At 44.4% G+C, this 16,424-nt stretch overlaps 1 protein-coding gene across 4 annotated transcripts; it reads right to left on the reverse strand.

The window, feature by feature from the left end:
• Positions 1-779: 779 nt before the first annotated feature.
• On the reverse strand, positions 780-15,243 carry ZP2 (zona pellucida glycoprotein 2). Of its 4 annotated transcripts, none has more exons than XM_077986463.1 (19): positions 14,953-15,243; positions 14,773-14,861; positions 13,588-13,671; positions 13,107-13,201; positions 10,341-10,493; positions 9,224-9,268; positions 8,912-9,076; positions 7,822-7,918; positions 7,544-7,725; positions 6,632-6,758; positions 5,603-5,790; positions 5,431-5,522; positions 5,205-5,302; positions 4,868-5,057; positions 3,200-3,335; positions 3,027-3,123; positions 2,106-2,189; positions 1,093-1,176; positions 780-949 (listed from the first exon to the last, which is right to left on the reverse strand). In XM_077986463.1, exons 1-19 carry the CDS (start codon positions 15,129-15,131, stop codon positions 807-809), a joined length of 2,328 nt encoding a protein of 775 aa, XP_077842589.1. In that variant the 5' UTR covers positions 15,132-15,243; the 3' UTR covers positions 780-806. The 4 variants fall into 4 exon arrangements, 3 of the variants coding, with proteins under 3 accessions (XP_077842589.1, XP_014981257.3, XP_077842588.1); XM_015125771.3 differs by having other exon boundaries at positions 5,205-5,329; XM_077986462.1 differs by having other exon boundaries at positions 2,106-2,222; positions 5,205-5,329.
• Between the last annotated feature and the right edge of the window lie 1,181 nt (positions 15,244-16,424).

Here is a 16,424-nt window from a genome sequence, read left to right on the forward strand (position 1 = left end):
GATTTGAAGTATTTCCTGGCAAAAATTTTAGACTCAAGTTTTCTAGAATACAAGTGAGTTTCCATATATCTTGAAGGTCTCTAAGAGCTGCAATATAAAACAGACACTAGTCATGTTGATGACATAATTGCTTAGAATAAGACTGGCTACCCTCAGAAAGAAGGACTCAGGAGAGGGTCAAGATCAAATACAGGTAGTGGAAAACTCACTCTAGGCTCAGTTGAATGGTGGAGTCTGATTCTTGGAATGTTATAATTGGGTCTTAGGACTCTGGCACTTTAGTACTCCTTTCCTTACCAAAGAAAGATTGTTTGTCTTTAGTTTAAGTGGGAAGGTAACTAAGTCCTTTTAAGCTCAGGAAAGTTGTAAGCTTGAGTGTAACTTGAGTTAGGAATTATCTTGAAGTAGGTTCTTATTACTTTCTTAGGAAAGTCTGGTTTCCCTTCCCTTAAAAAAGGAGGGTAGGATTTCTGCCAGTAATTGTGGGTAGCTTGCTGGCTTCTTATGCTATGTAAGATTGTAGACTCAAGTGTACCCCCAGAGGTGGGCTGTAGCTCAGCTCTACTGTTGACTGGGAGTGTCAGACGACTCATGTATTAGGGTTAGAGAATCAGAAGGGGCCAAATGACAGGAAACAATTATACCACGAATTTCTCTATTTGTATCTATACACAAATCCTGCCCAGAGGATTGCTGAGGTACTGCCTCTACACTGAGGAACAAAAGAAATGATCCCTTGTCATCTAATCTTAATGAGAATGTAGAAGGCAAGAGACTTATTTTGACTGCTTTATTTAGAAGCCCATTTAGTGATTTGACACAGTCCTTTTCTTATACAGGTAACAGATGAAGCCTAGAGTTGCCACCACACCTGCCAAGGCAGCCACAGCAGCCACAGCTTTGGAACCAACATCTCCAGCAGTCCTGTGCCCTTTGGTGTCCATAACATCTACAAAGGAAGACGACATTTGAGTCTTCAGTATTTTTAAGTAAGGGTAAGTTGAAGCCTTACATAAGGCTCCCCAGAGAAGGGGGTAAAACTAAGCCTTCAACAGGCTTATTTCAGAAATGTGCAACACTGAATAAACTTACCTCGTGAGCCAACCTCCTCCCCTGTTTCGCTCCTACTGTTCTCCCCACTGCTCCCACTTGCTTTTAGATCAGATGAGCCAACACCTAGGGAAGAACCTGAGAGTTTAGTACAACATCTTCATGCTAGTCGATGTGGTTAGCTGTCCCCTGAGGGTGTGATCCCACAGGTTGCTCATTAAGACTATCTCAGGTAAGGATATGTGATAACAGGAATATAAACTAATACAGACTTAAGTTTGGCCATAGCATGTTAAGATGTACATGCTCTGACCTAATCCTACTAGAAATGTACCTTGAATTTCTTGTATAGTAGTTAGAGACTTAAGAGGATTTTTTAATGTGTATGTGGCCAGGTGTGGTGGCTCACGCCTGTAATCCCAGCACTTTGGGAGGCTGAGGCGGGCGGATCACCTGAGGTCAGGAGTTCAAGGACAACATGGCCAACATGGTGAAACCCCATCTCTATTAAAAATACAAAAAAAAAAAAAAAAGGTAGCTAGGCACAGTGGCAGGTGCCTGTAATCCCTGATACTTGGGAGGCTGAGGCAGGAGAATCACTTGAACCCGGGAGGCAGAGGTTGCAATGAGCCAAGATTGCACTCCAGCCTGGGCGACAAGAACGGAACTTCATCTCAAAAAGAAAAAGAAGGATTCTATTATGGACTGAGGACAACACTAGAAATAAACCTATAGATATCCATGAATGAGGATCATGACTAAGGTAGAGCCACATGGAATCCTATATGGTTCTTTGTACAGATATAAGGTAGATAAGACAGGTTAGAGACCAAGTTCTAGATCAGTAGGTAGAAGATAGGATCCTACTTGTGTTGAAGTGATTTCTAGAAGAGTACACAGGAGACTTAATAGAAGCCTACCTCTGGGAAGAGACTTAGCCTTTTATTCTTCTATTTAGACTTACCATGGGTACATGGTATATGTAAACACTGACCCCTTGGCATAAAAAGCTAAGAACTTGAATCCAGGAAGTACTCCAAGTTTTAGTTCCATACCTCTGAATGAGGAGTCGTCTGACAACAGGAGAATGGGTCCTGGGAGGTTGACTGTCATTTTCTCTGCTTCAGTGGCCCCTGTGGCTGGAGACAGGGGATCAAGTTTGTGTTTAGCCTCTGGAATAGTGGTTCGAGAGGTGTGTCAATGGAATGCTTAGAAGTAGAAGCTCTCTGGAATATTTTGTCCATGTGGTTTGTCCTGCCTTTGCAGGATAGGTTATGCCCTTTCCTGTAAAAGTGGGATGGATTCTTGGGGTCAGGCGTGGTGGCTCATGCCTATAATCCCAGCACTTTGGGAGGCTGAGGTGGGTGGATCACCTGAGGTCAGGAGATTGAGAACAGCCTGGCCAACATGGTGAAACCTGTCTCTACTAAAAATACAAAAAACTAGCCAGGCATGGTGACAGGCACCTGTAGTCCCAGCTACTCGGGAGGCTGAGGCAGGAGAATGGCATAAACCCAGGAGGCGGAGCTTGCAGTGAGCTGAGATCTGGCCACTGCACTCCAGCCTGGGCAACACAGCGAGATTCCATCTCAAAAAAATAAAAATAAAAATAAAAAGAAAAATAAATGTTAGCTGGGTGTGGTGGTGGGTGCCTGTAATCCCAGCTACTTGGGAGGCTGAGGCAGGAGAATCACTTCACTTGAACCCGGGAGGCAGAGGTTGCAGTGAGCCAAGATCACACCATCTTACTCTAGCCTGGGCAACAAGAGCAAAACTCTATCAAAAAAAAAGAACCTGTTCATCTTAGACCTGTCACATGAATAAGCTAGACTGGGCCAAGAAGTTTTGACTGGGCCAACAAGAGCTCTTGGCACTAAGTGAAGAGTGAGTTATACCTGTCTTTAAGATCTTCTATTCTGAAAAGTTGATACTTGCTTTGAATTAGACTCACAGAAACAGGAATTTGAAGTTTTTACCTCGCCTGTGCCTAGATGACACAGGGCAGGTCACAGAACACAGAGGGGAGTCTGGAGAGAGTCGATTGCAGATTAAGGCACTGCAGTGGAAGTAGACCTGGTGACAGAAGAGAGTTAAATGGAATCGATGCACTAACACTTAACCTGTCCCTAGTGACTTCTGAATCACTTACCAGGCTAGAGAGCACATGGGCTTCTGATACAAAGGCAAAAGCCTTCATGTCAAACCTCTGATAGTGATCAGGATGGGTCACAGAGGAGCCGACTGGATGGAAGGTGGTCTGGTAGTTGTCCAGCTCATATGCACAGCTAGGAGGTATGCACCAGGGAGGGATGTCAGTTACATGCATCTTGGAGTGAAATTCAACGTCTGCCCAGATTTAGTCATATGTAATGTCTTCAGGACTATTGCCACATTTACCTTCTACCAGCATCTTCGTTTTACTCAGCATTTCTTACCTGACCTATAATGTCTATGAAGTCATAAGTTGTATAGGCTAGTTATATTTTAACAATTTTAGCAGTACCTGTTTGCCAACTAAATGAGAAGTACAAGTTATATCATTTCAGAAGACACTGGTTTCTTGGCCAGGCACGGTGGCTCACCCCTGTAATCTCAGCACTTTGGGAGGCCGAGGTGGGCAAATCATCTGATGTCAGGAGTCTAAGACCAGCCTGGCCAACATGGCAAAACCCTGTCTCTACTAAAAATACAAAAAGTAGCTGGATGTGGTGGTAGGTGCCTGTAATCCCAGCTACTTGGGAGGCTGGGGCCGGGGAATCGCTTGAACTGGAGAGGCGGAGGTTGCAGTGAACCGAAATCATGCCATTGCACTCCAGACTGGGATGCAAGAGCGAGACTTCATCTCAAAACAAAAGCAAACAAACAAAAAAACAAAAAAACAAAAAACAAAACAAAACAAAAAAGGCTTAGCAACTGAGCTACCACAGCTTCAAGAAAGCAAAAGTAGTTTTAGCCAAGTACACACTATTCTGTAAGAATGAGTAAGATCCAGCTGTAGGACAGGACATGGCAGGAGAGCTATGAGGATGAACACCTATGTGTACAAGTGTGTGGCTACAACCTCAGAGTATCATAGTGCTCAGATTCTAGAGTCAGCTGGATATTCTAATCCAAGCTCCACTGTGTAAGTACTGTTTTGGCCTGGTTGTCTAGGCAGCAAGCTGGGGTTTCTTCATGCAATAAAATGACTAGGACAACTAGTGGATGTGGAATACATAGCACTGTGCCTGGCATACGGTAGGTGTTCAACAGATGGGAGGCTGGAGATCAGTCTTTCCAGATGATCAACACCCATAGTAGAGTCAGACTTTCTGGGGCTTTGGAATTCATTCCTTAAGATTCAAAAGGTGATTGGAAGGTAGCATGCGGCCAAGCGTGGTGGTTCACGCCTGTAATCCCAGCACTTTGGGAGGCCAAGGTGGGTGGATCACCTGAGGTCAGGAGTTCCAGACCAGCCTGGCCAACATGGTGAAACCCTGTCTCTATTAAGATTGCAAAAATTAGCCAGGCTTGGTGGTGTGCCCCTGTAATCTCAGCTACCCGGGAGGCTGAGGTAGGAGAATTGCTTGAACCCAGGAGGCAGAGGCTACAGTGAGCTAAGATCATGCTGCGGCACCCCAGCCTGGGTGATAGAATGAGACCTCATCTCAAAACAAAAACAACACAGAAGGCAGCATTGAGTCCTGATTAGAAAACAAGGACTAAATCTGGGTCTAACATGGCTGAATGCCCCTCTAAACCCCAAGAGGGTTTATTCCCATTACTGGCAAGTTCTGATGGATTAGCTGGGCAAACTGATGGTACAGGGAGTACCTACCCATCCACAACAATGTTCCACTGGGGGAAAGAGTCTGGATCCATGGTGGACGTCGCCCAGCAGTCATCTAAGACCAGCTTGATGTTGGGGTCATCCCTGTTTATGACTCTCACTTCCATGTAAATTGGTTGACGGAGGAATCTCACTAGAGGGTACTCGTTTTCCCCATAAGGTTGTTGGTAGGAATTGTCTGAAATTGAATAGTATTCAAGTAGTTAATGGCTGCAACACGTGTACATAGGTCACCACCGCTCCATTAGTCTGGCAGTATCAGGATGTTCATTTTAGGGGGAAGTTTGAAATTATTTAAGCAATTTCACAGACCACAATCTCTTACCTGGGTAGCTTTGCAGGATCAAGGTAAATGGACCCAACTTCACCGAGGCCACTGGAGGAGTAAGGCTTTCAACGTTGATGTTTAGTAGCATGTCATTCCTGCTGTAAGAACACTTCACTGTCATTCTGTAAGAGTTTGGAGGGAGGGTAGGTACAGAGAACTTCAGGTTAAAAAATTGCTTGAGTTTAAACTAGAGCTTAAGAGTCAAATAGCAATTTTATCTCACCTGAACTCACTGTCTCTAGATATTTTGCTTGGAGGAAGATCCGTCCAGAGAGCATGTATTTCATTTTCATAGATGACTTTATCGTCTTCAAACTTAAAGGTCAGAGATAGTGGGTTAGCAGCCAGTTATATCAAAGATGAGTCTTAACCTCGTGCCATCCGCCAGTACTAACCTTATATCTCGTTCCACATCCATTCAGGGGTATGTGGAACCGTACCAGCCCCTGAGACTGAGCCTTGAAGACAGGCTGGCAGGATGAGTTTCCCACCCTCAGAGTATCCAGGTCAAGAGCTGGTTGTGTTTGGTAGCTGTAGACCTCGAAGTCCATAAACCCATCCTGGGTACACAGCTCCCCTGTAACTAGACAGCGGTGAAAGTTTAGAGAAAATAAGGTTGTCTGCCCTGTGATACTGTCATCTCCCAACCTGATATACTACGAGGGAGAAATTCTAATTTAGGAGGCATCAGAATTTGTCTTAAGACTTTGTGAGGGAACCTTGATCTGCAGCTTTAATTACAAAGGGAGCTGAAGTTAGTTGATTGTTCTATGTGAGATGAAGACTTTTCATCCAAAAGAGGGACCAGTAGACATAGGAAGAGGTGCTATATAGCATAAGACCAGTGAGAATCCTGATGAAGGGCAGAAGTTGACTTAAAATTAAACTTAATGTGGCTTTAAGTACAGCACCTATGTTATTGTATCCTTTCTTTGTATACTCACAAATCCTGAGTAGTTCGGGGAGAAACTGAGGCAGGAACTGATTTTTCTATTTGATCTGACTTGTGCAGATCAAATTAAACAGAAGCACATGGTGGAGGCAATGCTAAACAAGAGATATTCACTCTGTATTTCTTTAAGAATTTGTAGGAATTTCGGGGTCAGGCGGGACTTAAACTTTTAATTCTAACTAGAAGTTTGAACATTCTTACCTAGATGGCAGGTTCAGGCTCCTAAGCCAAAATATCTAGGTTACTTAACCATGGGGCAGTTACCATAAAATCTACCTATGTAAGGGATCTTAAAAATATCATACTTAGGACCCCATCATAGCAGCTAGACTGTTTCTAATCTGACTAGTCTTTAGTTTCTTCAGTCTATAAGCAATACATCAGAATCTGACCTTCTATACATTTGCCCACATGTATAAGAAGAGCCAAGGGAGAAAAAAGGTAGAATATGGTTTTAATAAAAGGTCTTTACCTATGGAAACTGGTGACTCACAGACACACTCAGGATAGATCACCATGGATACTGTCTCCGACTGAAGGAGAAAGGTCAGCCTGAGTGAAGCTAAGTAGAACTGATGGAGTAGGCATTTTTCAGATAACTGAAATAAGAAAAGAATGTCAATTAGCAGCCACAGCCTGTTGGGGCCCGGAACTGTCACAGGGAAACAGCAAGGAAGTCCACTGAATACTTGCAGGACACACTCCAGACTTATCTGGGTTCCCTTTAAGCCAAAACAAGAGAGACCCTATCAATTCCTCAGATCTGGATGTATTCCCAGGCAGATTTATTGCTTTAAACTCATGCCCTGGAGTACCTAGCACTGTACTCTTTGTACGAGGCACTAAAGTTTGAATTAACAGATCAAATTCCAAAGAATAGTGGAATCCTCTGCCAAGCCAGGTCTGAGTCAAAAGGACTCTACAGATGTTATAAAATGGTATTGTATAACATGTACTCCCAACCTAAGGTTATCATCTGGCGGTATCCCTGGCAGTTCTAGTGAAGGCTAACCTCAGTAGCGACACTACGGGACCCTTTTGTTTAGATCAAGGTGTCCTGTTCGCTGACCAGGACAGATTCATCATTAGGTATTTGACAAGTAGTTGCTACTACTCAGTTGGGGCCTTAGACGGTTTTCAGACTTAGAAACACTTAGATGATTTTTCATGGCAGAACTTAAAGAGGTTTTATGTTTAGAGAATGAACATCAGTTACTTGGTATTTCACTTATGCAAGATGATCAAATGAGGCCTTCTGGCATTTGAATCTGTTATGTTGGCAATTAGAACTCACGGGCAAGTTATCAGCCATATCAGGACTACCCACAAGAGTATACTTCAAGCAAGGACCCAGTGGAGTTCAGTGGTTGACGATTGAACATACTTTTGTTTTGAGCAGAGTTTTGCTGAAATGCAATTTTGTGCCATTTGTTGCTTCTAGATCAATTCCATTGTCATGCAGCTGGCTCACATCAATGTTCTGGTTTTCAAAGCTCAGAGACTTAAGCTTCCCAGGAAACTCTGGTATGGTGAGAGTCATGTGTGTGGCATTGCAGTTCACAGGATCTAGAAGGAATGACAACAGAATGCCCATTACCAGCCTTGATTAAGCTTCTAGGACAGTGTCTCCCACACTGAGGTTGCAGCTATCTGGGACCTTACTTGGTGCACAAATAGCTTGTGAGGAGAAGATCACCTTCTGTCCAGGAGATATAAATGTAAGCTTCAGAGACACCATGTAGAGATGACTGTTACCTTGCTGGGGGAGAAAGAACATTGGTTACTTGAATCTCTAACCAGTAAGAATATCCTCTCGGCAAGAATATATCCAAGTAATGGGCACTACTTTGACACAAGTAGGATTTAAGCATTTGTCTAATGACTGTTCTGGAGGTATACTTATTTTAACCTTGTTCTAACATCTGGAAGAATGTTGTCTAGATCACCTATAGCCAATCACTTCTAGGCAGATAAGATCTGTCCTTACCCCATATGACTGTTTTAAAGTATCAGCAGCCAGACAATGTTTTCAAGCTTCAATCCATTTGTGTTCTTACTGGGAAATAGGACCATTCTTGAAGTGGTTGGCATTTGAGCATTTATGTGTCAGGACCTGTCCTAAGTACTTTAGGAGATTAATTTAGTGCAGTGTTCAGACTATTAGCCTGGAAAGCACCAATACTTGCTATAAAATATAGGACACTGACAACCCAAACAGAACCCCTTAACCTATAAAGCTTTTAGGCGTATGCTTGTTCTATGTTGTAGTATAGATTTAAGACTATGGGGAAAGAGACTAGATTGAGGTAAGGATTATGTCTGTTTATTTTTGAGAAATGGTCTCACTCTGTTGCCCAGGCTGGAGTGCAGTGGCACAATCTCTGCTCACTGCAACCTCTACCTCTCCTGGGTTCAAGCGATTCTTCCACCTCAGCCTCCTGAGTAGCTGGGATTATAGGCACGCACCACCTCACCCAGCTAAGTTTTTGTGTTTTTAGTAGAGACAGGGTTTCATTATGTTGGCCAGGCTGGTCTTGAATTCCTGACCTCAAAGCGATCTGCCCACTTCAGCCTTCGAAAGTGCTGGGATTATAGTCGTGAATACCCAGGGAAGTGTTTGGCACTTAATAGGCATTAAAATGCTTATATGGGTTGTATTATAAGTTAATGTGATGACATGGTTGAGATTATGCTTGGATTTAGGAATAATGGCCTGTGCTTTGGTGGCACAAAGAAAGACTTCCACACCTACCACATAGTGAGTCACTCCAGTGGCATTGAATGGCACGTGGAAGATCATCCTGTGGTTGTCAATCAAGAGACTGAAGCCTTCCTTCATGGCCTCTGGCAGGGTTAGAGTCTTGACTCTTGCACCATCACCAACCTCAATGCTCCATCCCATCTTAAGTTTGGTCACCTGAAGTCAAAAAGCTTTGTTTAGAGGGCTGGCGCTCCCTTAACCAAGTCTCTGGTAGCCTAATGATTTATCAGGTTGAAGGTAATATCACCTTTAACATAGAATTAAAGGTTATTAAAGTCTGATTTTTAAAATTTGCTTTCATACCTTATTGTCATCAGCCAAGCCAGAGAAGACCCGTGGCAAGGAAAACTGGAAGAAGAGAATTGTGATGTAAGACTCTGATTTGGAGGTACATGTTTCTGAATTCATGTCACCTGCTAGAGAAATTGCTGTGTGGTTATCAAACCAAAAGGCCTGCTTGTGGGATGCAGAATAAGCACATGAACCCTGACTGTGCCCTTAGATGTCATGATACTTCGTTGAACTTCTGATCCCAAGAGGCAGCTGGAAGATCTAAGCTCCTTTCTAGTTGTAAGTTGGGACACCTTTTCCCCCTGCAAGTTGGAGTTTCACTCATCACCCAGGCTGGAGTACAATGGTGAAATCTCAGCTCACTGCAACCTCCGTCTCCTGGGTTCAAGCGATTCTCCTGCCTCAGCCTTCCAAGTAGCTGGGATTACAGGCAAGTACTACCACACCTGGCTAATTTTTTATATTTTGTAGAGATGGGGTTTCACCATGTTGGTCGGGCTGGTCTCCAACTCCTAATATCAGGTGATCCACCTGCCTCAGCCTCCCAAAGTGCTGGGATTACAGGCGTGAGCCACTGCACCTGACCGGGACAATGTTCTTAAACATTCACCCGTTTGACCTATGTCCATATAAATTAGGTACTATGTAAAGCAATGCAATTCTATCATTGTTATGGAGTTGCTTTTATATCAGTGTTTTTTTTTAGTTGTCCATGGTTGACATTAGCCATGTTAGACTCCAAATCCATGAAGATGTGATTGGGCCATTTGTTCACTTATTGTATCTTAGCATCTAGGGTAGGGCCTAGAATATGGCATGTATTCCATTTGTCAGATGATTAATGTGAGTGCAACTACCAGTAAAACCCTATTGCCATGCATGATATGCCAAGTACCATGTATACACTCTCAGTCAATTCTTAGAGCCACCCTGAGGTGAGCATTATTGTCCCATCACTTTGGACTTGAAAACAAAGCCTCAGGGTGGTTAAAGTTAAACCATCATCACACAGAAAGTTAGCAAGTACAGGATTAAATCCTGGTCTGATTTCTAAGCCCAGCCCTGGTTAGATCATCATATTCCCCCTACAGTAGCCATATACCCCAAGCAGTCAGCCCATTTCACTCACAGACATGAAATCCTTCTTGCAGATTGTAGATGCTGAAAGCCCCTGGGTCTCTTCTACTTGCATAGCTGGACAGAAGAACTGATACATGACAGCTCCATGTCTTAGAGCAGCACTGTCATTCATGACTCTGATGGTCATCTGGTATCCACCATGCTGTGTAGAAATAGCATAGTGGGAACACTAAGTGCTGTACCTCCATGGGATTCTAGAATACCATCTGACCCGTCTGAGTGGCAAAACCCTTAAAGTTACAAATACCACAAGTGCTGGAAGGTACCTCATTCCTGTACCAGGAGACTAGCTAGCCCATTGCAATCTGTTAGTGAAGACTCACGCTGATAGGCCAGTTTTAGCATCAGGAAATGGAGTTCAGTTTCTATTTCTCTTGTGTCTGCCCTATGTCTCAGTACCATGGTCCTGGCTGAATGGGGTTGGTTTGGGGCTTCTACCAAGGTTATCTGAATACTTGTTAAGTACCTAAGTAGCTGCCATTGTGCTGGGTAGAGCCACCCTTGCTATTACCCCTGACTTTAGGGAACTCAGTCTAAAAGTAGGTGTCAGCCAACCTTTTTCTGTTATGCATCAGCAACTGTTTTAGACTCATGTGAGCCACATGAAATCCATAGCATGTTTCCTTAAAAGAACTTTAAAAAGCTAAGAGCCAGCTGGGCATAGTGGCTCATTGCCTATAACCCAATCACTTTGGGAGACTGAGGCAGACGGATTGCCTGAGCTCAGGAGTTCAAGACCAGCCTGTGCAACATGGTGAGACTCCATCTCTACAAAAAAAAAAAAAAAAAAAAAAAAAAAAAAAAAAAAAAAAAACACCACGAAAGTTAGCTGGGTGTGGTGGTGCATGCCTGTTGTCCCAGCTACTGGGGAGGCTGAGGTGGTACTGAGAGATAGGGGATTGCTTGAGCCCGGGAGGTGGGGGTTGCAGTGAGCTGAGATTGCACCACTGCATTCCAGCCTGGACAACAGCAAGACCCTGTCTCAAGAAGATTAAGATAAAACCCATTCTTAGTTTGAAGACAAAAAAAAAGAAAAAAAAAGACATGAACTAGGCACAGTGGCAGAGTGGCTCATGCCTATAATCCCAGTGCTTTGGGAGGCTGAGGTGGGAAGAACCCTTGAGGCCAGAAGTTTGAGTCCAGTCTGGACAACATGGTGAAATCCCCATCTCGACAAGAAAAGATTAGATAGGCATAGTGCTGCATGCCTGTAGCCCCAGCTAGTCGGGAGGCTGAGATGGGAGAATCCCTTGAGCTCAGCAGTTCTAGGCGGTAGTGAGCCATGATTGCAGCCACTGCTTTCCAGCCTGGGCTACAGAGCAAGCCTGCCTCACAAAGAGGCCATGGACTGCATTTGGCAGTCCACAGGTTATGGTTTGCAGACCCTTGGTCTAAGGGAATGCAACTCTAAGCCCTCTAATGTTGAGAAGGTCTGTTTTAGAAGGAAATTATGAGATTTTTTTCATGAAGGACATATGATTACTTCATTGGTTGATCATAGAGGGCTCTGGGGACCAGATGACTTACAGTTCAAGCCTGTTTACAGAGTAGGGTCTAAGAATGTATCTGCACAAAGCTTATACTGCAGACCACCTGCATCATAATCAGATGGTGTAGACTGTTAGACATGCAGATTCCCAGAACTCACCCCAGGCCTATGTCCAACTAGTCAATTAAATCCAAACTTTCCAAATTGCAACTTGCTAGCTTCTGCTTAGACAGGTTGCTTTTATTGCTCCTAATATTCCTTATTGGGCAATACTGTTGCTTGGCAATAGAAAAAACCTTACTGCTTGGCTGCTGTTTGCCTTTTAACACCTGTTTCTATATGTCAGATTTCTATTTGCTGGCACCAAAATAGCCTTCCATCTCACATGGGGGTTTACAGATCAAAATAGCTCATGTTTCATCATATGTTGTATCCAGGTGCTGCACCAGGTCTTAATCTGTAGACCATCATTAGTCTTTATTACCCCATGGAGCAGGCACCATTACTGTCATCTTCTAGTAGGCAAACAGGCTTGAAAGGACTAACTTGCTGGAAATAACACCTAATTGGTGGTAGAGCCAGGGCTCAAGGGCTCAAGTACTTGAATGCCAGGGTTTCTCATCCTCAACACTGACATCTCAGGCCTGGTAATTCTGTGTTATGGGGAGGAGACTTGGGTAATGTTTTTTTGTCTGCCAGCATCCTTGGCTTGTATCCATTAGATGCCAGTAGCAGCTGTTCTACCCCCAGTTGTGATAACCAAAGATATTTCTAGATGTTGCCAAGTGTCCGCTGGACAGATTCTCCGCCACTACCCCCTTACAGTTTTGCTCTTGTTGCCAAGGCTGGAGCGCAATGGAGCAATCTCAGCTCACTGCTACCTCCGCCTCCACCCCCTGGGTTTAAGTGCTTCTCCTGTCTCAGCCTCCCAAGTAGCTAGGATTACAGGTGTGTGCCACCACACCCAGCTAATTTTTTGTATTTTTAGTAGAGATGGGGTTTCACCATGTTGGCCAGGCTGGTGTGAAACTTCTGACCTCAGGTGATCCACCCACCTTAGCCTCCCAAAGTGCAGAGATAACAGGTGTGAGCCACCACACCCGGCCTGGACAGATTATAATAGAAAAGAACCACACACGAGACACCACCCCCTTGGTTGAGAGCCACTGCTTTACTCCAAAGAGTAAGTTCTTAGCCAAGTTTACTACCAGTAACTCTTAGGTTACTACGTACTTCCCCAAGAACTGCTCAAAGCAATGGACTTACCACTCTCCTGGTACAGTTTTCATAGGTAACCCTCAGGGTGAACTTTTCTGGGTTCAGGATGTAAGTGCAGTTCGGCACGTCGAGACCAAGGGGATCTGCCAAGACCAGAGCAGGATTAGACAGGATGGCTGAGTACATTTTAGTGACAGTCCAAAGCTACAGAGTTAAGACCACCAGTCCATTTCTAAGGCACTTCAGTCCCTTCACTTCCACCCCAACTCGGTGATAGGACTTGAGCTCTGAGATGGTATGACTTGCAGCCAGAAGCTTCCCAGAGATGCTGACGTAAGACACTTTCAAAGAAAGATAGGTCTTACGTGCTGGGTGGCCTCATGCAAATCAGGTATCCCCATGGCATCATGGGAGTTGGATGCCATTGCTGCAGGAATTTGGGCACTCTGCTCCCCAGACCAACAGGATGGGCCCAAGCCAAAGGCTGTCTGCTAATCAGGACTATGATGAGCTAACACACGTTACTTACCCACCACAGATGCATGCCATTTCTTGGTGCCAGGACTGCTTGGGAACTCCACTGTTATTCCCTTTTCATCACAAATGACAGTGCCTAGGGAGCAAAGGAAGCATCTGGGGGCTTTGAGTCATAAATGATGCAACTCCCACAAAAATGTATAGACTCCTCTTGGATGGGAAGGATTCCAGATGAGGGAGGCAAGAATCGTCCCCTACCCTGGGAGAGCTCACAAACAAGTGAGCAAGATAACAACGATACAATATACCAAGAACTGTAAGGAAAATATCAGGCACCCAGCGCTTTTGAAGTATTCCAGGAAGAAGCCCAGGTTAGGGTTGACAAGCAGGTCTGTAGAAGCCAGGTCAACACCTCGACAGTGGAGCGGATGGAGGCAGGTCTGGAATACTGACAAAAGCTTTGTCAACAGGTTTTGCAAACGGACGTTAAACGAAGGCCTGGGTAAGTCTGAGGACACCTTTTTTTGTTTTGTTTTTTGTTTTTTTTTTTGGGGGGGGAGATAGAGTCTCTCTGTTGCCCAGGCTGGAGTGCAGTGGCACGATCTCGGCTCACCGCAACCTCAGCCTCCCAGGTTCAAGTGATTCTCCTGCCTCAGCCTTCCGAGTAGCTGGGATTATATGTGCCTACCACCACACCCAGCTAGTTTTTGTATTTTTTGTAGAGACGGGGTTTCACCACATTGGCCAGGCTGGTCTCGAACTCCTGAACTCAGGTGATCCGCCTGCCTTGGCTTCCCAAAGTTCTGGGATTACAGGCATGAGCCACGGCGCCTGGCTGCTTTTTTTTTGTTTTTAAGATCAACTTTTGCCCATCATCTGCTGCTCTGCAGCTCAGGTGAATGTCAAGTGAGCAGCTCTAGTTTTGCCTGTTATGTCGATGTTTTCCTTAAGCGTGAGTTTGTGTTTGAAGTTAGTTGTGGTGATTTGCTGTTCTGGGGATACCATAAAGCTTGAGGCAGTGAGGGATTGGAAGGCAGTGCAGGTGTTGTGAGTTTTCATTTAGCAGGTATAGTAAGTCTACAGGTTCGCAGAGGAAAGATCCGGTAACCTGACCAAGGTAATGAAGGGGGTGAATGGAGGTTGTCTGAGCCAGGCCTGTGTCTCTTGGCCGGCTAGGCCTTCCAGCTGCAACCTGTTTTTCTCTGCTAAGAAGACTTCCCTCACCCAAGAGGCATACCTGGAAAAGCAGGATTTACCAACTGAAAAACATCTATGGAGTTCACTGAAGTCACAAGGGCAAAGAAGAGAGAAATTGACCTGTAAGTGCTGGAAAAAAAGACAGGGAGATAGTCAAGAAGAATGGACTTCAACAAACAAAGCTATCATAGCCGCTCCCTCCACTTCCAGAATTACTCACCTCCAGCCTGCATTGAACCAGCCCGAGGGTCTCCAGGAGCCTCCTCTCTGCCCGCACGCCATAGCAAAAGGCACTACCAGATCAACCGGGTAGAGGGTGGGCTGCTCTGTGTTTTTATAGCAGGAATCCAGTCGCATCAACAAGCTCTCCCCATTGTGGGCACCTGACTCTTCTCCCATTCTCCCAGCTGAAAGGGAAGGATTGGGGAAGGAAGTGGCCTCTCTGATTCCTGACAGATTGTGCCGGGTATTCTGCCAGCTGCCCCTGTGGGCCAGGCATGAAATCAGAGTTCGCGGAAATCAGCTGCAGGTGAGTAAATTGGTGTTTTCCCTATAACTTCGGGGGAAATTAGGATCTTTTGGGCAAATTATTTACAACTGCAATGTAGAGTGAAAGAGAATCATGGGCTTTGTTGAGAAAAAAACAAGTCTTGTTCACATCACTAAACATTTTTTTGAGATACAGTTTCACTCTGTCACCCAGGCTGGAGTGCATTGGTGGAATCTTGGCTCACTGCAGCCTCCGCCTCCTGGGTTCAAGCAATTCTCCTGCCTCAGCCTCCTGAGTAGCTGGGATTACAGGTGCGTGCCACCACACCTGGCTAATTTTTGTATTTTTAGTAGAGAGAGGGTTTCACCATGTTGGTCAGGCTGGTCTCGAACTCCTGAATTAGGTGATCTGCCCACCTCGGCCTCCTAAAGTGCTGGGATTACAGCCATGAGTCATTGCACCTAAACTAAAACCTTTTAAGTAACATCTAGTCTCCTGGCTACTGCAGAAGTTACCCTGATAATGCACATGAAATATCTTTAAAAAAATGAATGAACCCTTATTGACCCCAAGTGTAAAAGCTTAAGCTTACAGCAAAAAAATACAATTACAGAAGGATACAGAGAAAAGGCAAAAGTCACTCATAATAGTACCACTGCTAATATTTAGGTGGGTAACTTTACAGACATGTTTCTACAAACACCACATACAATTTTTTAAAAAACTGGGAGGAAAGTTTAAATACTGTTTTGTAATCTGCCACTGTCACTTTATAACCTATTAAACATAAAGCTCTCTGTTACCATTTTAGGGTGGCCTAGTCTTCAATGTTGAGATAAATCTGTGTTTATATAACTTCCGTAATTATGAGCATTAAGGTAGCTTGCAATTTTTCATCATTATAAGCAATAACATCATGAGCATTCTGATACATTTCCTTGGTTAACCCTCAAGATAAATTCCTCAAAGTAAAACTTCTGGGTAAAAGGGAGTAGTGATCTAATAAGAATGTTTTGTTGTTGTAAAGCACTTGTAAGTTTCCCAGTGGGGAAACTGAGGCAAGGAAACTTGCCCCAACAGTGTCAGGGGCCAGGTGGAGAACTCAGATTTCCTGAGGCCTGATCAATGTATTTTTTTCAACATCTCTCATTGCTCTTTGAGATAACTAGATGTCTGCAGCCCATGTTCTAAAATAGGTGAAT

This window comes from Macaca mulatta, chromosome 20, assembly GCF_049350105.2.
Source record: "Macaca mulatta isolate MMU2019108-1 chromosome 20, T2T-MMU8v2.0, whole genome shotgun sequence".
NCBI classification, from domain to species: domain Eukaryota; kingdom Metazoa; phylum Chordata; class Mammalia; order Primates; family Cercopithecidae; genus Macaca; species Macaca mulatta.